The sequence below is a fragment of the Arvicanthis niloticus genome, chromosome X, assembly GCF_011762505.2.
Source record: "Arvicanthis niloticus isolate mArvNil1 chromosome X, mArvNil1.pat.X, whole genome shotgun sequence".
Lineage (NCBI taxonomy): Eukaryota > Metazoa > Chordata > Mammalia > Rodentia > Muridae > Arvicanthis > Arvicanthis niloticus.
Window position 1 is genome coordinate 33,591,886 of NC_047679.1, and position 26,869 is coordinate 33,618,754.

Sequence of the window (26,869 nt, forward strand, 5' to 3'; positions counted from 1 at the left end):
AGGCCTGATGGAGAAAGGGGAGGGTGAGTAGATTTTTATCACAGACCATGTCCCACTGCCTTCAAAATGCCTTCATGTTTCTTGAGATCTCCTGAGTAGAGCCCTCTAGTGGGACAAGGACTCTAAGCAATCCTAGAATCCTGAGAGCCTGAAACAGGAAGTGACCCAGCTGTTTGGAGTGCAGCCAGGTCTCAGAGGAGATAAACTCTTGGATACCATCAGAATTTTTGAGGCCCAGGAACATGGAGTGTCTATATTCTCGGTTGTTGGAACAATTGATTTATACTTGCAGGATGGGCATCCCTATCAGTTCTGAGGATACATAGTTTTGCTCTTCTACGGGAACTGAGGACACTGTCTCAGAGGATGATTTTCTTATCTTCCACTTTGGAATCATTGTAAGAGGTACTTACAACATCCCATGCATGCTAACTTCTAGTTGGTACCTGAGTTCCCAAGCTTAAAAAGAAGGGAGAGAGGAACTGTGGGGTGTAACCCTACTTAAGGTAAATGGTTTCTTGTGTGGTCATTCTGGGGCCTCATGTTTCTCTGTCAAGGGCTGGACACTGTCCTTATCCTGGCCTATAATAAACACTTCAGTGTTCACCTCTCTGGAAATTAGTAAAAGGGATTAATAGAGCTTCGTATCTGCCTACCCCTGTTCAGACTAAATTACAAGAGATGAGACAATTTAATGGTTTTCATGTGTCCTGAGGTGTCAGATGTCAGACCTGCCCAACACTCACCTTGATCAGTGACCAGCACTGTACTGCTTCGCCTGATGGTCTGGGGCAGGTTTCTTTGAACCAAGAGCCTATTCCTGATATACAGTGGCAAGAGGAAATGTGGTGAGGTAAATCATCTATGGCCTCTGATCTACCTCAGAGGTTACAGAAGGGCAGGTAGGGGACATTTCCCCTCTTGTATTAATGCAGGGCATCTTCAGTCCTTACATTCAGTCCTGACACTCCTGAGATCTTCCCTCTGATGACTCCACTCAAATGCCTCTTCACCAGGTTTTTCAGCTCCCTGAGTCCAGTGACCTGAAAACAAGACAGGGTGTATAGCAAGACATCTCCACCCAGTACTGCCTGTGTGAGGTATCTTACAAGTGTGTGTGGTGTCCGTGACAATCATACAGTCTAGCACATACATAATCCTGGGACACTTTTTTTTTAACTATGGATACCCACTCTGGTCAATTTGCACTCCTTCATGACATCTGAGAAATGGCACATCCCTTTTTATCTGAGTGGGTTATCCTGGATTGTTCACATGGCTTGAGCTCATCTGGGGTGATATTGGGTTTTGTTAAGGCCACATGAGCTTTATTCAACTGACTTCATCCTGACAGCTTCCTTTATGTGCAAATGACACAAGACCACATCTCGCTGAAGACTCCCACCTTCCTACCCAAGGTACAAGTAAGCATGCCACTTAATGCCTCTGAATGTTGCCCTCAGAACGTTATCAGGCATTACAGTGCCTATGTTCTGTACTGTGGACACATAGAGTCCTGAGAATACATGTCTGTGTTATGGCTAATCCTGGGTCTTCTCTTTGTTGACTATAAGATATTCCTTCTGCCAACAGGACATCACCCCTGGGATCAAAGACTTCACCTCCTAGAGAAATATCAGAACAAATCAGGAAGCATAACAGAGACGCAGTCGCAATGCCCACGTAAACAGAAATATCCAGAAAATTATAAGGGAGGTGGCCAGGTTTTGTGGCATCCCTTGCTGTGGGTGGGTTTGTACATTTTTCTCACATTTAGTTCTCACAATCATAACTGAAACTCACCTAGACTGCATACAAACCATGGACACCTCCTCTGGTAACCTTTATGTGGCTCCCTCTGCTGCTCTGATAATATCCTTCTGTAGATAGGCCCGCCGTCCTTGGAGAGGGGAGAGAAGGGATAATACAGCATATCTGTATAACAGTGAGTGTCTTAAGGGCCACAAAGCTTATGAGAGCAAGTGAGAAAAAAGTGTCAATGTTTGACTATGTAGTGTGCTGTCCCTAGTGAACCCTAGATTTTGCCTTGACTAGTGATGCATCCTACTCCTCTTTACCATGGACCTCAGAAAAATGTTCTGACCTTATATCTACTGAGGTCAAAGTAGACTACTCCACTTACGACTCCAAGGGTTCTTGCCATATCAGTTTGTGGGGCCTTGGCCCTCTGTTTTTCAATTGATCCAAAAAGAAGTATGTAATTCTGAGTGCCATTGGAGGATAGAAACTTACTGCTATAAAAGCATCCCACCCAGTTAGGTGAGGATTTTGGATCAAGCTACAGGACTCTTCAGTATAGCACACACCACAACAGTCAACTCATATTATCTGTCGACTCACTGTACAGAAAGGATGCTCTGTATGCAATGTGGAATTCCATTAACTCTGATAGTAAGGCAGTCTACAAGCTCAAAAAAGAAAATGTTCTGTGTCCTGCAAGTCCTTACATATACATGTAATGGTATGGCAGGTGTACTGGACCAAAAATAATGGTTCCTGTTTCTTTCAGGTGAGCCAGTCATTACAACAGGATTGATGCAGGCTGTCTGCATTGTATAGGGCATCTGAATTGCACCAGCAGCTTACACTTGAGTCAGGAAGAGACCAAGTCCTGCCTCCTCCAGGAAGTTTTAAAAATGCCATCTATACTTTAACCAACGGCTGGAAACCAGACTGGGCAAACATCTGATTCCTACAAGGGCCCAACCTTTGTGTCTACTAGACAGCAGAGCTGAAGCTGCTTTATCTGGGGACTTTCTGTTATGAAAAGGGGCTTTGTAGTCTAATGTACACTCACCTGGACCCTGAAAGCTTGTATCACCCCTCCCAGAACATGAAAGCTCTGTTATGACACCTCCCTAAGCACCTAGATGTAGGTATTGCAGAGAGGGATTCATTCCCTTAAGTGAGAACTGGAGCATTCTCTAACTTCCAGAAATCACACAAAATGTTTGGAGTCTTCCAAATGACCTCCTGCAGTTGGAGAAGCTCACTCCTACCAACCCAGAGGGTTTTGCTGCAAGCCTCTCAAAGGAATACAATGTTGCTTGATTATCTGGCCCTTTCTTTCTCTCTGGGATGAGGCTTCTGCAGCCAACTCACAGAGAACATGTTAACTGACAACATACTCCTCTCTGCAATCTTCCTAAAGGTCTCCTAGACAATGATTCCCAGGTAAAGGAAGGGAAGAGGCTCATGTCTCCAAATGGACCCACTGAACTACAACTTGGGTACCCTCTTGATCAGTATTTTTAACCCTTCCTAATGCTGAGTATGTTTAATAGAGTTTCTCATGTGGTGGTCACCCACAACCATCAAATTATTTTGGTTGCTATTCCATAACTATACTTTTGCAACTGCTATGATTCATAATGTAAACATCTTCTATGCCGGGTATCTGATCTGTAACCCCAAAAGGGGTATGACCCAAATGTTGACATCCACACTGGTAGCCTGCCAGGGGCCTTAGCAACAGACCCACAGGCAAGTTACAGAGCCTGAATGTGAAGCTACCACTTGGGCTGATGTAACTATTAAAAACTGTTTTTCTGTGTCTTTGACAGTGAGCACAGGCTGATTCCTGCATCTGGGGCCATGATTACTGCCCAGTGAATTATGTTATGTGGCCCTTTCTCTGAACTGCAGCTTCTATGGTCCACTCTCAGATCTAACTTCCTCCCTGAATGTGATGTAAACCTCCTTCTGGGAACTCCTTAAAAACACCTGTGTTCATGGTGCAAGAAGATGAACTCAGCAAGCAGCTCATGCCAAAATGCATGGCATACTCCATGCAATACTAACTGAAGGGTGAAATCTGCATTCCTATTGCACCTTATACCCTGATGGAGCCCTTTGGCCTCATGTAAGCTGACACACACACACAAACACAACACAACACAACACACACACACACACACACAAACCTGGCATGTCTGTCTTTCTACAAGGAGTATCACAAGATGATGCTGAGTCCTGGAACTCCCTATATGCAATCTGGAATCTTGGATACAGGCCCAGTTCCCACAGAACTGCCCCCACTTGGATTAAGTCCCTGAAATGATACAAGGTAGCTAAGTTGTATGAGAATAACCATCTAGAAACCAGCTACCAACACACACTCTCTTCTCCCATTTTTACTTTAAAATGATTGCTGATCCCTGGTTTCTGAAGTGGTGCCTATGCTCAGAGTCCTCACAGAGTGAAGACGATGAGGCTTATTTCATAAAAGGCCTGTGTTTGGTGGAGTTCACATTTGCCATCCTAGAGGCTGTGGGGTCACTCATCCCCAAGCAGAGGTTTTACAATACATTCCTGGGAACTCGTTTCACCCAGGATAGTATTCCAGCTCCTTCTCTCACAAAAGAACTTAAAATAGTGACTATCCTGACTCTTCAGGTATCATGGAGCAAGGATCTAGATCCTACCAGTGAGCTCTACTTGGAGCTATGCTAACAATAGGGGATGTCTCTTTCCCAAAGACAAAATCCTGGGCAGGAAGAGATATTTTCTCAGGGGAAATATGTGTGTCAAAAGTTTTGTTCTTTTCCCGAAATTCTTTCCTCAACTGGCACAGTGAGGACTTGCAAAATGGCACCAAGTCCACAAAGTCACCTGATATAAAAGGCTGACCAATCACTCTATCTCAAAAATCAGCCCAGAAATTTCCTAAAAAAATTAGGACCTCACAAAACATTCCCAAATTGCCCATGTCACCAGGTAGAGATGGCTGTTGAGTGTCTCATTACCTAAAGTGAGCACTGAGGCAGGCTTGAAACTCACTGAACCTCACCAAATGGCCTTCAGGCTCCCAAGTCCTCCTACATGCAAACTGTCACCGAGGTTCTTTACACTAAGGAGGCTCCTGTATCCTTCAGGATCCCAAAGGGATACAAACCTAATTAATTCTTTGAGCCTATGACTCCTGGATCCATCTTCAACCAGCCACTCCACGAGTTCACTCCACACTAAAACTGTCACCTGATCCTGCCTTTCTGGGAACCTGTAAAAGGATGCATAAAGACAGAGTCCAGGATGAAATGGGGTATGGGCTCATTCCCGCGAAGCTGCCCCTACTTGCTGAGGATATACCATGCATACGATATTATCTGGGTCCCACTGACCCAACCCACCCTTCCACAGTCCACTCTCAGCTACTAGTTTGACACAGCCAACTGTTCCGTAGCTTTTCCCCATGCATGCTTCAAAATGGCAACTTTACGCAGTCTCTAGAATCAAGGAATAAGAACCTAGTTCCCCCCAGGTTACCCTACTGGGACCTAAGCAGGCTAAAGGAGGCGTCTGTATTATGTACAAACCTTCAATCCTGGTAGGTTTAGGGATGAACTCAAAATTCTTACCTCTACTGGCTCGGCTCCGCGACCTCCCTTCCAGATGGCTCACAAAATGGCGCTGAGTCCACAAAGTCACCGGAAATGAACGGCTGGCGAGGTGCTCTACATCACCCGTCAGCACACAGGTTCCTTTAACTTCAGGGACCTCACAAAACGTTCCGGAAGCCCCATGTCACCAGATATATGACTGTGGAGGGACTCACATGCCCAAGTCCTCACTGAGGCATGCCTTAAACCCGGAGAAGCACAACAACCAGTCCCCAGGCTGCCCACCAGTATGGACACTGGAAGCCAAGCTCTTTCCAGTAATGGGGCTCCTGTTTGATTCCTGATCCCAAGGCCATCAGGAAGTGGCTTAGTTGTCTGAGCCTGTGGGTCCGGGATCCAGCATAAAATATCCAGTCGTCAACTTTCAGTCAGAATGAAAATGTCACCTGATCTAGCATTTTGGGGAACCTCAGAAATGGTGCCTAAGGACAGAGTCCCAGATTAAATGTGGTAGGGGCTCATTCCCAGGAGGGTGCTCCTATACTTGGTGAGGTTATATCATTAATAATACCATATTATCTGGGTCACTCTGACCCAACCCATGCTTCCATAGTCCAGAATTAGCTACTAGTTTGATACAGCCAACTATTGTTCAGTTTTTCCTCACAAACTTTTTTAAAAAAAAATTAATTTTAGATAGTCTCCAGAATTGGGAAGGAAGGAACTTATTGCCAAGAGGTTGTTACACTGGCAACTAGGCAGGCTGAAGGGATGAAGCTATATTATTTGGGGAACATCAATCCTAAAAAGGTTTGAAGTGAACCCGGAATTCTTACTTCAACTGTCAGAACAAGGTGACCTCCATTCCAGGCTTCTAACATAATGCTGCCAACTTCACAACATCACCAGACACTAAAGGCTGGAGAGGAGCTCCATATCACATGTCATCACAGAGGATTCTTTAATCTCAGAAACCTAACAAAATGTCCCTGAGGCCCCCATGTCATGAGACATATATGTCTGGGTAGGGACTCATACTGCACAGGTTAGCACTGAGGCTTGCATTAATCCCAAAGAACCCCAGTAAACCGACTTCAGACTCCTTTGTCCTCCTATATGGATAATGCAGACCAGGCTCAATCTACTGAGTGGACAACTAGTTACTTCAGGAACCCTCTAGGATACATACCAAGCTTAATTTTCTGAGGCTGTAGATCCTGGATTCCCTTCTGAAAACCCACTCCCCACCTTCTATCCAGACTAAAATGGTCACATGAGACTGCACTTCTGGGAACCTCTGAAATGGTGCCTAAAGACAGAGTCCACTGAGAAGGAACAGTGGTGGCTTCTTGCCACAACTCCTGTCCTTTTTAGGTGCAGCTCACATTAGTAACTTTATATTATGTGCGATGCTCTCAAAAAGGCAGTGTGTCCATAGTTCACTCTTAGGTATTCTTTTCACTCAGCCACCTATTCTAGAGCTTTTTCTCAAGGAATGTTTGACAATGGAACCTATACATACATACTCTCTAGAAAGGAGAGGCAAGCAGCTCATTCCTACAGCTGAACTATTTGTTTCTCCACAGAGCCCAGGGATGAATCTGCAGGCTTTAGGTACTGTTTATCATGGAAAGACTATTAACCAGTCAACTCTAATCTCTTAACTGGAATGAAAGGGCACTGTGTGGCAGTCTCTTGTTTAGAAAGTTCACAGAATTGCTCTCAGTGGTCTAAGTCTCTGATTGTGACAGAATGTGGAGGAGCTCCTTTCTGAAGTTTATCACTGAGGCAGCCTATAGACTCCAGAACCATGTAAATTGATTGGCTCTGTGTTCCCCAAGTCCCTAGATAAAGATACCAAAGCTTGGGCACAGTCTCATTCCCACTACCTCTATACCCAAATAGTACCCAAATAGTCTACCTCTATTTGGTGCAGGATCATCCAAAGGACGCTAAATAACTTGATTGTCCTGGGTCCTGTTCATCCTGGAATCTGACTTCTACTCTAAATTATCTTTAATGTAGTTCTATCTGGAATCTATTCCAAAGTTACATCTTGACTGTAAATGTCACATGCTCCCTCTTTGCCAAAAATTGTTAAGAGCACCTATTGTCACGAATCTCTGGAGAGGAAGTGCTATGTGCTCATTGCCAAGTAATAGTCTTTCTTCAGTGTAAACCACAGCACTGCCCTGTTTTCCATTATCTTCTGGACCTTTCTGCAGAGCCTAGCACCCACACTCTTCTCTCAGGTCCTACCTCACCCTGCAAACAGTCAAAGCCCTTTTCCATTTCCCGAATGTATAAAAAAAGCAGGGAGGGTGTCCTGTGTTTGCTCCCCAGGATTGGAGGGCTAAAGGCTCACAGACCCATTCCTCCACGTTGAGCCTTATGTTCCTTTGTTTCTCACAGGAGTTTATCTGTAGATTTTGGGGTCCCTCTGTGGTTCTTCAGATATGAATCTACAGGTCTGACTATCTGTGTCTCTGGAAATCATGAAAATTTCCCCTTCACTAGAGTTAAGGGAAAATTGACTAGACCTAGGGAAAGGTCATGGGTAGGTTTGGTAATAAACTGACATCAGAGGTGCCACTGTATCCTTTGGGATTCTTCCCTCTGCATCTGAGCTCCTTTGAGTATGAAAATAGGACCTGGGAATTTTACAACACAGTTAACGGCTTCTCCAAATTTGGGGGTATGTATGAAACTGTGTATTTGAGGATCATTTATGTTATTTGATCCTAGAAAATGTAGAGCAGAGCTAGATTAGTTAATATAGTTCTTTCTAGATTGACATTTTTGTACACTCTAAGTTTTATGGCGATATCCTAATAAGAATCAATATAATTTAAGCACACACACACAAACACACACACAAACACACACACACAAATACACACACACACACACACACACACACACACACACACACACACACACACACAAAGGCTTCTTGGATTTAGCTGATGTTCTTGTTGAGAAATCAATCTAAGGTCAGTCTAGTAAGCCAAGGAAACCTGGGTGAGTGTACAGACTGAATGAATTCTGAGTGAGCCTGTATTGGTTGACAAGGTGACAGTCATATCTTGGATTCTAGTTCCTCAGACACACAGACTGATGATAACAGACAAATACTTCTTTTATATCAAGTAAAAATTTGTCCATGTGTATAAAAACAGACCACTACTGCTTCCTCTTCCAAGAGGACTGCAACCTGAGACTGATCATCAAAGAACATCCAGGAGGATGCGTGAAAGATAGTTCTAATTCATCAGAGTGAAAATATCCCACATATCCAAGATTTTCTGTACATTTGTCTGTGTCTCTATTTTTTTATTCACATGCCAGTTATGATCCAGGAACCAAGCTGTGGTGGCTACAGTGGATATATTACTACTAATATAAAAATTGAACATGTAATCAATATCTTAATACAGTGTGGTCAGAAATTAAACCATGAAAAAAAACATAAGCTAACATTTGTTCATTCCAGAGGAATTGTTACTAAGTGTGTAGCAATCCCTTAATTCATGTAGGTGTTTTGTTTTGTAACAGGAACCTGATTATTTCTTTGTATTCAGAGAAGTGTTCCTCTTCCTCTTCTTGACTCTCTTCCTCTCCTTCCTCCTTCACTGACTCAACTTAGAGATATGGCTGATAGGGCATCTTTAATGATGGAACTGAAAGTGTGGCACACAGACCTCAGGTACCCATATCTGAGGTACCCTGTGGAGATGCTGGGTGTGGTGCATGGGAGGTCTCCTCTGCCAGAAGGCCATGGTCTTGGTCAACAATGCCCTATCCTGATGGCACCCTGATCCATTGTGCACCTTATATTTGTTACCATGTGAACAGGGGTTGGCCATGCCAGCCAGTGCAAGTCAATTCCTCTATGGTCAATATACTTACTGGCAGGACTTGAGCAGTTTCAGCTAGGGCTTATTGGATCCCAAGCAGTAGCTGTTCTCCTACAGGGGCCAGAGCAGGTGGTGACAGTGTCTTCAGATGCAGGAGGAACCACACTCCGTAGTGCTGCCATTCCCACCTGCACTAGCCAGGGTGATGGAGCCAGGGCAGGTTTTAGAACTAGTGAACTCCTGATAACCACACAGTCAAGACAAAATAAAGAACCCCAGGACAGAGCATGAGGGGAAGATGGGAGCAGCAGCAAAGGCAGCTTCTGGAGAGAAGTCTTAAACCTAGTTATTTCTGACCCATTATCACAAGTAAAATACATCACTAGTTCAACACCAGCGTTTAAAAATGCCTTCACCTTTAATTCAGAGTTTGCAGTTTTCTTTTCTTCTTCCTTTACCCTTCCCCATTGTCTGCTATTGTTTGCCTGACTGAGCCTTTTGTTTTTCCATTTATTACAATATTGAAGTTAAAGAAAAATATATTTACATTATATGTGATTTTTGACAGAAAATTTCTGCAACATACTGGTTCATATTTTATTTAAAGCAGGCTTTGGGTATAGGAAGCAGAAGCCTGACTCCTAAGGAAACAGCTGAGGGTTCTGGAAGAGAGAGGTGCATGCACTTGGACCTCAAATAGAGCAGGAACCTTTAGGCAGTAGATGATATAGAGGCTATGGAGGGGTGCTGCCTACTATCTTGATCACCATGGTCACTCAATCTGCTTTCATATAGAACCCAGGATGACCAGCCCAGGGCGGTACCACCCACAATGGGCTACCCTCTCCTATCAATAATTAATTAAGACAATGCTCAAAGCCTTAACTATAATCCAATCCTATGTAGCTATTTTCTTAATTGAGGTTTCCTGCTTTCAAAGGATTTCAGCTTGTGTCAAGCTACATAAAACTATCTGGAACAGTATGGTCCCTCAAACCACCTTTGTATCAGTTGTAGTCTCTCTTTCAAAGTCGTCTGTTAAGTTATAAATCTGTCCATGGGTATAAATTCCTTTTACAGATAACAAAATCAGTCTCCACATTTCAGCGTAATCAACCAAGTACAGCAAATCACCTACCAAGTCAGTGTGCAATCCTAGCACACTGGAAGGTAGACTGTGTAGGTTTCTAGCTACCTAAATCTCAGCCTTGTTTGAGCACCCCAGACCAAGGTGCACTTCTCTCAGGGGATAAGGCTGTGCTGCTCTGTAGGCAGGAACCTTTTAAAATGCACCCTGCTTCATGGAGGGCAGGGAAACTTTCTGGTTTCCAGAGGCAGAAAGAAGGTCAGAAAAGGAGTAGGAGCAGCCAGGAAGGATGGATAGGTACAAAAGACATGATTGTGAAGAGGGGCAGTAATGAGGACATTTATTGAGACTTTGACAAAAAAAACTTGACATCTGTGTACTCACTTATCCAGGACATAGTCACAGACAATTGCCAAATTATTTTTGACTCGTGCAGTAATCTTTCAAAAAGGTATTTTTTTAAATTTTAAATAATATATTTTTAAAAGAATGTTAGATAATAAGAAGTTTAGCTTTTATGAGTTCAACATTGTTTTCTGTGCCTTTACTCAGTATGTAAGTCACAGGTTGGTAATCTTCTGGAAGCTTGGAGGAGCACTTTGAGGTTTGATTCTTACTCTAAAATTTATTTGAAATTTAACTGGACTACTATTTTAATAGAAAATAGATTCTTCTCTTATACAATACATCCCGACCAGAATTTTTACTCCATACATGCCATACAGCTCCTCTCCTACCAGCGCAGACCCTGATCCAGTCCCCATTGGATTCCTCTTCCATAAATTGCAGACCTCCAAGGACAACTATGACCAAACGTTACAAAAGGAAATACAGTAAGCCAAGGTAAACATCTCCCTGGTCCAGGATAAACAAGAAAACCCAATAGGAGGAGAAGAGGTGAAAGTGCAGCACAAAGAGTCTGAGATACATCCTCTCCCACTGTGAGCAATCTCTCAAGACCAACAAGATGACATCCATAACATGTAGAGCAATTTTAATCCAGCAACATGGCTGCTCTGCCAAGGGATCCAACCCAAAGGCCTTCTAGATCTGTGTCGTATAGCTGGAATGACATACATTTCATCCCTCTGGCTGTAATGCAGACACATTTCCTGCACAACTTCAGTCTCAAACAAAGGGTGGTAAAGTTATTTTGTAGAAAGAAGTAGCCATGTTTGAAAGTGAAGTTGAATTGAGGGGCAGACAAAGTAACAAATCAGAGAAATATTTGAAACTATGAGTGAGAGAAAAAATATTCCCAACTCTCAGGAAACAAAAGGAGGCTGCTTAAGAGAGACAAGGTATGGGAGGCAGTTTCACAGAGAAAGCTTGGAGGTGGAGAGATAAAAACCAAGAGAGTGAGAAGCAAGATGATTAGAACAAATTACAGAGGAAGTTTGAGGTCAAGAAGAGGAATTCAGCCAGAAGGCAAAGAAGCAAGTGTGAATCTTTAACAGTGAAGAAAAATTGAGGCCAGAATAACTGAGTTGACAAAGGTGTTTACAATACAAAGAACAGGAAACAGTTATGTACATATACACATACACATACACATACACATACACATACACATACACATACACATACACATACACATACACATACACATACACATACATATCTGTTCTTGAATCCCTAAACCCTACCCACTCCCTGACCTTCTCTTTACTAAAACACCCTTGGTCTCTGGATTTTAGCTTTATTATTATTTACTTAACAGCTAATGCCTGTTGATACTTGAATGGCTACATCACCTAAATGTGTACCTCATGAGTGACTGGACATTGTGATCTTAAAAAAGATCAGGTGGAGTAGAAGATGACATACAAACCTTGCTAGATGCTATGTGTCTAAGACTCCCACAATGCCTTGGTTTACACCATTGACATAGGGTGTTTGCCTCACTCCACCCCTCTGCAAAACTTATGTTCTAGTGCTAATGGTCCTAAAGAACTCCTAACTGTATTGATAGAGCTGTGGTTCCTACCCAAAATCTATCAAGAGAAAATGATGGCTCTGGCTTCAAATATGTCTCTCTGTCTGTCTGTATGTATGTACGTATGTATCACTTTTCTGAAGGTAAAGATACATCTGGCTTCAGCCAATGCCACACTGTCTGGAGACGACCTTAATATGAATGGGAAACCAGTCAAGACTTTTGTGATAGAAACTCTATTAGCCATTTTTAGTTGTGGTTTTCATTTGTTAACCACACGAAGACACTAAACAGTTTAAGACAATCAAAACTTTATTTTATTCTTGTTTTTAAATTATTCCCGAGGTTTTTCCCATTGCCCAGGAAAATCCTATTTCAATGTCACTTGTCTATTGTGGCATTTTACAAATTAAGACAGAAGTCATTCTAATTTGGTTTCAAAATAATGAAATTCTTCAAACCAGGAAAAACAACAGTGCATGAACTACAAATGACTGAAACTTAAAACTAGTGGACCTGGTAGTAATTGTGTTAGCAATTTGAAAGAGCAAGAATCCTAAAGTGACCTAAACAGAATAAAAGTAGAATGCTCCATGGGCTCCTCCCACCAGCTCTAAAGTGAGGGTACAATACTCGATTAGTGGCTTGGTCTGACCTGATGTTAGAAGGGAATTGCCAGTGAACTAGGATGTGCCCAGGTCAGACCTGTTGAAGCATGCGTTGATAGATCCAGGTCTGGACCCTGTCTATCTCATCTTCCAAAGCCTCTGCATACCTTTCAGGGTAGGCTGTGGGGTGAGTTTTAGCAATACTGGCAAAAAACTCCAAGACTTTCATTTTGGTGGTTTCGGCAAAGGCCCTGGGGCCCCAGAGGAACACATGGGTAGGAGGATCACTATTGGGCACCTGCCTGTATTCCAGGTACCCTTCCTGTACAAACTCCTCAGAGATGAGCTTCCTAGGGTCTTTATGTATGTAAGGATCCCTCCCACCACACAACCTTATGTTATTCAGTTTTTCCCAGATAATCTCCTCACTGACACAGTTTCCCTCCATGAAAATGACACCCAGTACCACTATGAGGAGGCCTGTCTTGGGCATACCCTGGACATCAGTCAGCATCCCATCATAGGTGATCCCCAGGGCAGTGACAAGGATGTAGGAGTGGACAGAGGCATCCACTTCTACCATATCAATGCCAAAGACCAGCTTCAAGCACTCAGAGGCCTCACTAAAGATCAGAGGGTAGTACTCATCATATGCTCTACCAACACACTCCAGCATTTCTGCTTTGGTAGTGAATGCCTTCATTCGATATTTGCAAAGCAGAAATTCCACCAAGTCATACACCTTTATGTACTGTGCATGGTGCAACAAATATAGTGGATCTTCCAGCTCTTCTGATGGTTTGATGGAAGCTTCCTCAGATGGGCCATCAGGAATGGAGGCCAGTGCCACACAGGGAGAGGAAGCTCTCTGAGGACTCTGGGGAGGACTTGGTATTCCACCACCATACACCTGATGGGAGGTGGTGGTTGTTTCCTCCTCATCTCCTTCAGCCAAGGTAGCCTGGGCATTGGCTAACTCCTGTTGGGCTTGACCACTGTCTTGGAGGTTGCAGCACTGGGTGTTATGGGGCTCAGCCATTATCACTTTCCTTGGTAACAACAGGCAGGAAGGACAGTCTCCCAATCTAAGCAGGGAGGATACACAGGCCTGATGGAGAAAGGGGAGGGCGAGTAGATTTTTATCACAGACCATGTCACACTGACTTCAAATGCCTTCATGTTTCTTGAGATCTCCCGAGTAGATGACTCTAGTGGGACAAGGACTCTAAGCAATCCTAGAATCCTGAAAGCCTGAAACAGGAAGTGACCCAGCTGTTTGGAGTGCAGCCAGGTCACAGAGGAGATAAACTCTTGGATACCATTAGAATATTTGAGGCCAGGGAACTTGGAGTGTCTATTTTCTCAGTTGTTGGAACAATTGATTTATACTTGCAGGATGGGCATCCCTATCAGTTCTGAGGATACATAGTTTTGCTCTTCTACGGGAACTGAGGACACTATCTCAGTGGATGATTTTCTTATCTTCCACTTTGGAATCATTGTAAGAGATGCTTACAAAATCACATATATGCTAACTTCTAGTTGGTACCTGAGTTCCCAAGGTTAAAAAAAAAGGGAGAGAGGAACTGTGGGGTGTAAACCTACTTAAGGTAAATGGTTTCTTGTGTGATCATTCTGGGCCCTTATGTTTCTCTGTCAAGGGCTGGACACTGCCCTTATCCTGGCCTATAATAAACACTTCAGTGTTCACCTCTCTGGAAATTAGTAAAAGGGATTAATAGAGCTTCGTATCTGCCTACACCTGTTCAGACTAAATTACAAGAGATGAGACAATTTAATGGTTTTCATGTGTCCTGAGGTGTCAGATGTCACACCTGCCCAACACTCTCCTTGATCAGGGACCAGCACTGTACTGCTTCTCCTGATGGTCTGAGGCAGGTTTCTTTGAACCAAGAGCCTATTACTGATATACAGTGGCAAGAGGAATTGAGGTGAGGTAAATCATCTATGGTCTCTGATCTACCTCAGAGCTTACAGGAGGGCAGGTAGGGCACATTTCCCCTCTTGTATTAATGCAGGGCATCTTCAGTCCTCACCTTCATTCCTGACACTCCTGAGATCTTCCTTCTGATGACTCCACTCAAATGCCTCTTCACCAGGTTTTTCAGCTCCCTGAGTCCAGTGTCCTGAAAAAAAGACAGGGTGTATAGCAAGACATCTCCACCCAGTACTGCATGTGTGAGATATTTGACAAGTTTGTGTGGGGCCTGTGAAAATCATACAATCTAGGACATACATCATCCCGGGACCCTTGATTTTAACTATGGATACCCACTCTGGTCAATTTGCACTCCTTCATGACATCTGAGAAATGGCACATCCCTTTTTATCTGAGTGGGTTATCCTGGATTGTTCACATGGCTTGAGCTCATCTGGGGTGATACTGGGTTTTGTTAAGACCACATGAGCTTTATTCAGCTGATTTCATCCTGACACCTTCCTTTATGTGCAAATGACACAAGACCACATCTCGCTGAAGACTCCCACCTTCCTACCCAAGGTACAAGTAAGCATGCCACTTAACGCCTCTGAATGTTGCCCTCAGAACGTTATCAGGCATTACAGTGCCTATGTTCTGTACTGTGGACACATAGAGTCCCTAGAATACATGTCTGTGATATGGCTAATACTGGGACTCATCTTTGTTGCCCATAATTTGTTTCTTCTGCCAACAGGATATCACCCCTGGGATCAAAGACTTCACCTCCTAGAGAAATATCAGAACAAATCAGGAAGCATAACAGAGACGCAGTCGCAATGCCCACGTAAACAGAAATATCCAGAAAACTATAAGTGAGGTGGCCAGGTTTTGTGGCATCCCTTGCTGTGGGTGGGTTTGTACATTTTTTCACATTCAGTTCTCACCATCATAACTGAAACTCACCTAGACTGCATACAAACCATGCACACCTCCTCTGGTAACCTTTATGTGGCTCCCTCTGCTGCTCTGATAATATCCTTCTGTAGATAGGCCCGCCGTCCTTGGAGAGGGGAGAGAAGGGATAATACAGCATATCTGTATAACAGTGAGTGTCTTAAGGGCCACAAAGTTTATGAGAGCAAGTGAGAAAAAAAGTGTCAATGTTTGACTATGTAGTGTGCTGTCCCTAGTGAACCCTAGATTTTGCCTTGACTAGTGATGCATCCTACTCCTCTTTACCATGGACCTCAGAAAAATGTTCTGACCTTATATCTACTGAGGTCAAAGTAGACTACTCCACTTACGACTCCAAGGGTTCTTGCCATATCAGTTGGTGGGGCCTTGGCCCTCTGTTTTTCAATTGATCCAATAAGAAGTATGTAATTCTGAGTGCCATTGGAGGATAGAACCTTACTCCTATGAAAGCATTTCACCCAGTTAGGTAAGGATTTTGGTTCAAGCTACAGGACTCTTCAGTATAGCACACACCACAACAGTCAACACATATTATCTGTCGACTCACTGTACAGAAAGGATGCTCTGTATGCAATGTGGAATTCCATTAACTCTGATAGTAAGGCAGTCTACAAGCTCAAAAAAGAAAATGTTCTGTGTCCTGCAAGTCCTTACATATACATGTGATGGTATGGCAGGTGTACTGGACCAAAAATAATGGTTCCTGTTTCTTTCAGGAGAGCCAGTCGTTACAACAGGATTGACTCAGGCTGTCTGCATTGTATAGGGCATCTGAACTCTACCATCAGCTTACACTTGAGTCAGGAAGAGACCAAGTCCTGCCTCCCCCAGGAAGTTCTAAAAATGCCATCTATACTATAACTAAGGGCTGAGCACCAGAGTGTGCAAACATCTGATTACTACAAGGGCCCAACTTTGTGTCTACTAGACAGCAGAGCTGAAGCTGCTTTATCGTGGGGACCTTTCTGTTATGAAAGGGGCTTTGTAGTCTACTGTACACTCACCTGGACCCTGAAAGCTTGTATCACCCCTCCCAGAACATGAAAGCTCTGTTATGACACCTCCCTAAGCACCTAGATGTAGGTATTGCAGAGAGGGATTCATTCCCTTAAGTGAGAACTGGAGCATTCTCTAAATTCCAGAAATCACACAAAATGTTTGGAGTCTTCCAAATGACCTGCAGTTGGAGAAGCTCACTCCTACCAACCCAGAGGGTTTTGCTGCAAGCCTCTCAAAGGAATACAATGTTGCTTGATTATCTGGCCCTTTCTTTCTCTCTGGGATGAGGCTTCTGCAGCCAACTCACAGAGAACATGTTAACTGACAACATATTCCTCTCTGCAATCTTCCTAAAGGTCTCCTAGATAATGATTCCCAGGTAAAGGAAGGGAAGAGGCCCATTCCTCCAAATGGACCCACTGAACTACAACTTGGGTACCCTCTTGATCAGTATTTTTAACCCTTCCTAATGCTGAGTATGTTTAATAGAGTTTCTCATGTGGTTGTCACCCACAACCATCAAATTATTTTGGTTGCTATTCCATAACTATACTTTTGCAACTGCTATGATTCATAATGTAAACATCTTCTATGCCGGGTATCTGATATGTAACCCCAAAAGGGGTATGACCCAAAAGTTGACATCCACACTGGTAGCCTGCCAGGGGCCTTAGCAACAGACCCACAGGCAAGTTACAGAGCCTGAATGTGAAGCTACCACTTGGGCTGATGTAACTATTAAAAACTGTTTTTCTTTGTCTTTGATAGTGAGCACAGGCTGATTCCTGCATCTGGGGCCATGATTACTGCCCAGTGATTATGTTATGTGGCCCTTTCTCTGAACTGCAGCTTCTATGGTCCACTCTCAGATCTAACTTCCTCCCTGAATGTGATGTAAACCTCCTTCTGGGAACTCCTTAAAAACACCTGTGTTCATGGTGCAAGAAGATGAACTCAGCAAGCAGCTCATGCCAAAATGCATGGCATACTCCATGCAATACTAACTGAAAAGTGAAATCTGCATTCCCATTGCACCTTATACCCTGATGGAGCCCTTTGGCCTCGTGTAAGCTGACACACACACACAAACACAACACAACACAACACAACACACACACACACACACAAACCTGGCATTTCTGTCTTTCTACAAGGAGTATCACAAGATGATGCTGAGTCCTGGAACTCCCTATATGCAATCTGGAATCTTGGATACAGGTCCAGTCCCCACAGAACTGCCCCCATTTGGATTAAGTCCCTGAAATGATACAAGGTAACTATGTTGTATGAGAATAACCATCTAGAAACCAGCTACCAACACACACTCTCTTCTCCCATTTTTACTTTAAAATGATTGCTGATCCCTGGTTTCTGAAGTGGTGCCTATGCTCAGAGTCCTCACAGAGTGAAGACGATGAGGCTTATTTCATAAAAGGCCTGTGTTTGGTGGAGTTCACATTTGCCATCCTAGAGGCTGTGGGGTCCCTCATCCCCAAGCAGAGGTTTTACAATACATTCCTGGGAACTCGTTTCACCCAGGATAGTATTCCAGCTCCTTCTCTCACAAAAGAACTTAAAATAGTGACTATCCTGACTCTTCAGGTATCATGGAGCAAGGATCTAGATCCTACCAGTGAGCTCTACTTGGAGCTATGCTAACAATAGGGGATGTCTCTTTCCCAAAGACAAAATCCTGGGCAGGAAGAGATATTTTCTCAGGGGAAATATGTGTGTCAAAAGTTTTGTTCTTTTCCCGAAATTCTTTCCTCAACTGGCACAGTGAGGACTTGCAAAATGGCACCAAGTCCACAAAGTCACCTGATATAAAAGGCTGACCAATCACTCTATCTCAAAAATCAGCCCAGAAATTTCCTAAAAAAATTAGGACCTCACAAAACATTCCCAAATTGCCCATGTCACTAGATAGATAAGGCTGTTGAGTGTCTCATTACCTAAAGTGAGCACTGAGGCAGGCTTGAAACTCACTGAACCTCACCAAATGGCCTTCAGGCTCCCAAGTCCTCCTACATGCAAACTGTCACCGAGGTTCTTTACACTAAGGAGGCTCCTGTTTCCTTCAGGATCCCAAAGGGATACAAACCTAATTAATTCTTTGAGCCTATGACTCCTGGATCCATCTTCAACCAGCCACTCCACGAGTTCACTCCACACTAAAACTGTCACCTGATCCTGCCTTTCTGGGAACCTGTAAAAGGATGCATAAAGACAGAGTCCAGGATGAAATGGGGTATGGGCTCATTCCCGCGAAGCTGCCCCTACTTGCTGAGGATATACCATGCATACGGTATTATCTGGGTCCCACTGACCCAACCCACCCTTCCACAGTCCACTCTCAGCTACTAGTTTGACACAGCCAACTGTTCCGTAGCTTTTCCCCATGCATGCTTCAAAATGGCAACTTTACGCAGTCTCTAGAATCGAGGAATAAGAACCTAGTTCCCCCCAGGTTACCCTACTGGGACCTAAGCAGGCTAAAGGAGGCGTCTGTATTATGTACAAACCTTCAATCCTGGTAGGTTTAGGGATGAACTCAAAATTCTTACCTCTACTGGCTCGGCTCCGCGACCTCCCTTCCAGATGGCTCACAAAATGGCGCTGAGTCCACAAAGTCACCGGAAATGAACGGCTGGCGAGGTGCTCTACATCACCCGTCAGCACACAGGTTCCTTTAACTTCAGGGACCTCACAAAACGTTCCGGAAGCCCCATGTCACCAGATATATGACTGTGGAGGGACTCACATGCCCAAGTCCTCACTGAGGCATGCCTTAAACCCGGAGAAGCACAACAACCAGTCCCCAGGCTGCCCACCAGTATGGACACTGGAAGCCAAGCTCTTTCCAGTAATGGGGCGCCTGTTTGATTCCTGATCCCAAGGCCATCAGGAAGTGGCTTAGTTGTCTGAGCCTGTGGGTCCGGGATCCAGCATAAAATATCCAGTCGTCAACTTTCAGTCAGAATGAAAATGTCACCTGATCTAGCATTTTGGGGAACCTCAGAAATGGTGCCTAAGGACAGAGTCCCAGATTAAATGTGGTAGGGGCTCATTCCCAGGAGGGTGCTCCTATACTTGGTGAGGTTATATCATTAATAATACCATATTATCTGGGTCACTCTGACCCAACCCATGCTTCCATAGTCCAGAATTAGCTACTAGTTTGATACAGCCAACTATTGTTCAGTTTTTCCTCACGAACTTTTTGAAAAAAAATAGCAATATTAGATAGTCTCCAGAATTGGGAAGGAAGGAACTTATTGCCACGAGGTTATCACACTGGCAACTATGCAGGCTGAATGGGTGAAGCTATATTATTTGGGGGACCATCAATCCTAAAAAGGTTTGAAGTGAACCCGAAATTTTTACTTCAACTGTCAGAACAAGGTGACCTCCATTCCAGGCTTTTAACATAATGCTGCCAACTTCACAACATCACTAGACACTAAAGGCTGGAGAGGAGCTCCATATCATATGTCATCACAGAGATTTCTTTAATCTCAGAAACCTAACAAAATGTCCCTGAGTCCCCCATGTCATGAGACATATATGTCTGGGTAGGGACTCATATGCACAGGTTAGCACTGAGGCTTGCATTAATCCCAAAGAACCCCAGTAAACCGACTTCAGACTCCTTTGTCCTCCTATAAGGATAATGCAGCCCAGGCTCAATCTACTGAGTGGACAACTAGTTACTTCAGGAACCCTCTAGGATACATACCAAGCTTAATTTTCTGAGACTGTAGATCCTGGATTCCCTTCTGAAAACCCACTCCCCACCTTCTATCCAGACTAAAATGGTCACATGAGACTGCACTTCTGGGAACCTCTGAAATGGTGCCTAAAGACAGAGTCCACTGAGAAGGAGCAGTGGTGGCTTCTTGCCACAACTCCTGTCCTTTTTAGGTGCAGCTCACATTAGTAACTTTATATTATGTGCGATGCTCTCAAAAAGGCAGTGTGTCCATAGTTCACTCTTAGGTATTCTTTTCACTCAGCCACCTATTCTAGAGCTTTTTCTCAAGGAATGTTTGACAATGGAACCTATACATACATACTCTCTAGAAAGGAGATGCAAGCAGCTCATTCCTACAGCTGAACTATTTGTTTCTCCACAGAGCCCAGGGATGAATCTGCAGGCTTTAGGTACTGTTTATCATGGAAAGACTATTAACCAGTCAACTCTAATCTCTTAACTGGAATGAAAGGGCACTGTGTGGCGGTCTCTTGTTTAGAAAGTTCACAGAATTGCTCTCAATGGTCTAAGTCTCTGATGTGACAGAATATGGAGGAGCTGCTATCTGAAGTTTATCACTGAGGCAGCCTATAGTCTCCAGGACCATGTAAATTGATTGGCTCTGTGTTCCCCAAGTCCCTAGATAAAGATACCAAAGCTTGGGCACAGTCTCATTCCCACTACCTCTATACCAAAATACTACCCAAATAGTCTACCTCTATTTGGTGCAGGATCATCCAAAGGACGCTAAATAACTTGATTGCCTGGGTCTGTTCATCTGGAATCTGACTTCTACTCTAAATTATCTTTAATGTAGTTCTATCTGGAATCTATTCCAAAGTTTCATCTTGACTGTAAATGTCACATGCTCACTCTTTGCCAAAAATTGTTAAGAGCACCTATTGTCACGATCTCTGGAGAGGAAATGCTATGTGCTCATTCCCAAGTAATAGTCTTTCTTTGGTGTAAACCACAGCCCTGCCCTGTTTTCTGTTATCTTCTGGACCTTTCTGTAGACCAGAGCACCCACACTCTGCTCTCAGTTCCTACCTCACCCTGCAAACAGTCAAGGCCCTTTTCCATTTCCCGAATGTATAAAGAAAGCAGGGAGGGTGTCCTGTGTTTACTCCCCAGGATTGGAGGGCTAAAGGCTCACAGACCCATTCCTCCACGTTGAGCCTTATATTCCTTTGTTTCTCACAGGAGTTTATCTGTAGATTTTGGGGTCCCTCTGTGGTTCTTCAGATATGAATCTACAGGTCTGACTATCTGTGTCTCTGGAAATCATGAAAATTTCCCCTTCACTAGAGTTAAGGGAAAATTGACTAGACCTAGGGAAAGGTCATGGGTAGGTTTGGTAATAAACTGACATCAGAGGTGCCACTGTATCCTTTGGGATTCTTCCCTCTGCATCTGAGCTCCTTTGAGTATGAAAATAGGACCTGGGAATTTTACAACACAGTTAACGGCTTCTCCAAATTTGGGGGTATGTATGAAACTGTGTATTTGAGGATCATTTATGTTATTTGATCCTAGAAAATGTAGAGCAGAGCTAGATTAGTTAATATAGTTCTTTCTAGATTGACATTTTTGTACACTCTAAGTTTTATGCCGATATCCTAATAAGAATCAATATAATTTAAGCACACACACACAAACACACACACAAACACACACACACAAATACACACACACACACACACACATACACACACACACAAAGGCTTCTTGGATTTAGCTGATGTTCTTGTTGAGAAATCAATCTAAGGTCAGTCTAGTAAGCCAAGGAAACCTGGGTGAGTGTACAGACTGAATGAATTCTGAGTGAGCCTGTATTGGTTGACAAGGTGACAGTCATATCTTGGATTCTAGTTCCTCAGACACACAGACTGATGATAACAGACAAATACTTCTTTTATATCAAGTAAAAATTTGTCCATGTGTATAAAAACAGACCACTACTGCTTCCTCTTCCAAGAGGACTGCAACCTGAGACTGATCATCAAAGAACATCCAGGAGGATGCGTGAAAGATAGTTCTAATTCATCAGAGTGAAAATATCCCACATATCCAAGATTTTCTGTACATTTGTCTGTGTCTCTATTTTTTTATTCACATGCAAGTCATGATTCAGGAACCAAGCTGTGGTGGCTACAGTGGATATATTATACTAATATAAAAATTGAACATGTAATCAATATTTTAATACAGTGTGGTCAGAAATTAAACCATGAAAAAAAACATAAGCTAACATTTGTTCATTCCAGAGGAATTGTTACTAAGTGTGTAGCAATCCCTTAATTCATGTAGGTGTTTTGTTTTGTAACAGGAACCTGATTATTTCTTTGTATTCAGAGAAGTGTTCCTCTTCCTCTTCTTGACTCTCTTCCTCTCCTTCCTCCTTCACTGACTCAACTTAGAGATATGGCTGATAGGGCATCTTTAATGATGGAACTGAAAGTGTGGCACACAGACCTCAGGTACCCATATCTGAGGTACCCTGTGGAGATGCTGGGTGTGGTGCATGGGAGGTCTCCTCTGCCAGAAGGCCATGGTCTTGGTCAACAATGCCCTATCCTGATGGCACCCTGATCCATTGTGCACCTTATATTTGTTACCATGTGAACAGGGGTTGGCCATGCCAGCCAGTGCAATCAATTCCTCTATGGTCAATATACTTACTGGCAGGGCTTGAGCAGTTTCAGCTAGGGCTTATTGGATCCCAAGCAGTAGCTGTTCTCCTACAGGGGCCAGAGCAGGTGGTGACAGTGTCTTCAGATGCAGGAGGAACCACACTCCGTAGTGCTGCCATTCCCACCTGCACTAGCCAGGGTGATGGAGCCAGGGCAGGTTTTAGAACTAGTGAACTCCTGATAACCACACAGTCAAGACAAAATAAAGAACCCCAGGACAGAGCATGAGGGGAAGATGGGAGCAGCAGCAAAGGCAGCTTCTGGAGAGAAGTCTTAAACCTAGTTATTTCTGACCCATTATCACAAGTAAAATACATCACTAGTTCAACACCAGCATTTAAAAATGCCTTCACCTTTAATTCAGAGTTTGCAGTTTTCTTTTCTTCTTCCTTTACCCTTCCCCATTGTCTGCTATTGTTTGCCTGACTGAGCCTTTTGTTTTTCCATTTATTACAATATTGAAGTTAAAGAAAAATATATTTACATTATATGTGATTTTTGACAGAAAATTTCTGCAACATACTGGTTCATATTTTATTTAAAGCAGGCTTTGGGTATAGGAAGCAGAAGCCTGACTCCTAAGGAAACAGCTGAGGGTTCTGGAAGAGAGAGGTGCATGCACTTGGACCTCAAATAGAGCAGGAACCTTTAGGCAGTAGATGATATAGAGGCTATGGAGGGGTGCTGCCTACTATCTTGATCACCATGGTCACTCAATCTGCTTTCATATAGAACCCAGGATGACCAGCCCAGGGCGGTACCACCCACAATGGGCTACCCTCTCCTATCAATAATTAATTAAGACAATGCTCAAAGCCTTAACTATAATCCAATCCTATGTAGCTATTTTCTTAATTGAGGTTTCCTGCTTTCAAAGGATTTCAGCTTGTGTCAAGCTACATAAAACTATCTGGAACAGTATGGTCCCTCAAACCACCTTTGTATCAGTTGTAGTCTCTCTTTCAAAGTCGTCTGTTAAGTTATAAATCTGTCCATGGGTATAAATTCCTTTTACAGATAACAAAATCAGTCTCCACATTTCAGCGTAATCAACCAAGCACAGCAAATCACCTACCAAGTCAGTGTGCAATCCTAGCACACTGGAAGGTAGACTGTGTAGGTTTCTAGCTACCTAAATCTCAGCCTTGTTTGAGCACCCCAGACCAAGGTGCACTTCTCTCAGGGGATAAGGCTGTGCTGCTCTGTAGGCAGGAACCTTTTAAAATGCACCCTGCTTCATGGAGGGCAGGGAAACTTTCTGGTTTCCAGAGGCAGAAAGAAGGTCAGAAAAGGAGTAGGAGCAGCCAGGAAGGATGGATAGGTACAAAAGACATGATTGTGAAGAGGGGCAGTAATGAGGACATTTATTGAGACTTTGACAAAAAAAACTTGACATCTGTGTACTCACTTATCCAGGACATAGTCACAGACAATTGCCAAATTATTTTTGACTCGTGCAGTAATATTTCAAAAAGGTATTTTTTTAAATTTTAAATAATATATTTTTAAAAGAATGTTAGATAATAAGAAGTTTAGCTTTTATGAGTTCAACATTGTTTTCTGTGCCTTTACTCAGTATGTAAGTCACAGGTTGGTAAAGTTCTGGAAGCTTGGAGGAGCACTTTGAGGTTTGATTCTTACTCTAAAATTTATTTGAAATTTAACTGGACTACTATTTTAATAGAAAATAGATTCTTCTCTTATACAATACATCCCGACCAGAATTTTTACTCCATACATGCCATACAGCTCCTCTCCTACCAGCACAGACCCTGATCCAGTCCCCATTGGATTCCTCTTCCATAAATTGCAGACCTCCAAGGACAACTATGACCAAACGTTACAAAAGGAAATACAGTAAGCCAAGGTAAACATCTCCCTGGTCCAGGATAAACAAGAAAACCCAATAGGAGGAGAAGAGGTGCAAGTGCAGCACAAAGAGTCTGAGATACATCCTCTCCCACTGTGAGCAATCTCTCAAGACCAACAAGATGACATCCATAACATGTAGAGCAATTTTAATCCAGCAACATGGCTGCTCTGCCAAGGGATCCCACCCAAAGGCCTTCTAGATCTGTGTGGTCTAGCTGGAATGACATACATTTCATCCCTCTGGCTGTAATGCAGACACATTTCCTGCACAACTTCAGTCTCAAACAAAGGGTGATAAAGTTATTTTGTAGAAAGAAGTAGCCATGTTTGAAAGTGAAGTTGAATTGAGGGGCAGACAAAGTAACAAATCAGAGAAATATTTGAAACTATGAGTGAGAGAAAAAATATTCCCAACTCTCAGGAAACAAAAGGAGGCTGCTTAAGAGAGACAAGGTATGGGAGGCAGTTTCACAGAGAAAGCTTGGAGGTGGAGAGATAAAAACCAAGAGAGTGAGAAGCAAGATGATTAGAACAAATTACAGAGGAAGTTTGAGGTCAAGAAGAGGAATTCAGCCAGAAGGCAAAGAAGCAAGTGTGAATCTTTAACAGTGAAGAAAAATTGAGGCCAGAATAACTGAGTTGACAAAGGCATTTACAATACAAAGAACAGGAAACAGTTATGTACATATACACATACACATACACATACACATACACATACACATACACATACACATACACATACACATACACATACACATACACATACACATACATATCTGTTCTTGAATCCCTAAACCCTACCCACTCCCTGACCTTCTCTTTACTAAAACACCCTTGGTCTGTGGATTTTAGCTTTATTATTATTTACTTAACAGCTAATGCCTGTTGATATTTGAATGGATATATCACCTAAATGTGTACCTCATGAGTGACTGGACATTGTGATCTTAAAAAAGGTCAGGTGGAGTAGAAGATGACATACAAACCTTGCTAGATGCTATGTGTCTAAGACTCCCACAATGCCTTGGTTTACACCATTGACATAGGGTGTTTGCCTCACTCCATCCCTCTGCAAAACTTATGTTCTAGTTCTAATGGTCCTAAAGAACTCCTAACTGTATTGATAGAGCTGTGGTTCCGACCCAAAATCTATCAAGAGAAAATGATGGCTCTGGCTTCAAATATGTCTCTCTGTCTGTCTGTCTGTATGTATGTATCACTTTTCTGAAGGTAAAGATACATTGGGCTTCAGCCAATGCCAAACTGTCTGGAGACGACCTTAATATGAATGGGAAACCAGTCAAGACTTTTGTGATAGAAACTCTATTAGCCATTTTTAGTTGTGGTTTTCATTTGTTAACCACACGAATACACTAAACGGTTTAAGACAATCAAAACTTTATTTTATTCTTGTTTTTAAATTATTCCCGAGGTTTTTCCCATTGCCCAGGAAAATCCTATTTCAATGTCACTTGTCTATTGTGGCATTTTACAAATTAAGACAGAAGTCATTCTAATTTGGTTTCAAAATAATGAAATTCTTCAAACCAGGAAAAACAACAGTGCATGAACTACAAATGACTGAAACTTAAAACTAGTGGACCTGGTAGTAATTGTGTTAGCAATTTGAAAGAGCAAGAATCCTAAAGTGACCTAAACAGAATAAAAGTAGAATGCTCCATGGTCTCCTTCCACCAGCTCTAAAGTGAGGGTACAATACTCGATTAGTGGCTTGGTCTGACCTGATGTTAGAAGGGAATTGCCAGTGAACTAGGATGTGCCCAGG

At 43.0% G+C, this 26,869-nt stretch overlaps 1 protein-coding gene across 1 annotated transcript; it reads right to left on the reverse strand.

Moving 5' to 3' along the window:
- Window positions 1-12,870: 12,870 nt before the first annotated feature.
- Window positions 12,871-13,887, reverse strand: LOC117695244 (melanoma-associated antigen 10-like). Its single transcript, XM_034486093.2, has one exon. The coding sequence runs from the start codon at window positions 13,885-13,887 to the stop codon at window positions 12,940-12,942; it is 948 nt and encodes a 315-aa protein (XP_034341984.1). The 3' UTR covers window positions 12,871-12,939.
- Between the last annotated feature and the right edge of the window lie 12,982 nt (window positions 13,888-26,869).

Coding starts and splice junctions, on each gene's coding strand:
- LOC117695244 (XM_034486093.2), bottom strand. CDS start 13,887: ATGGCTGAGCCCCATAACACCCAGTGCTGCAACCTCCAAGACAGTGGT.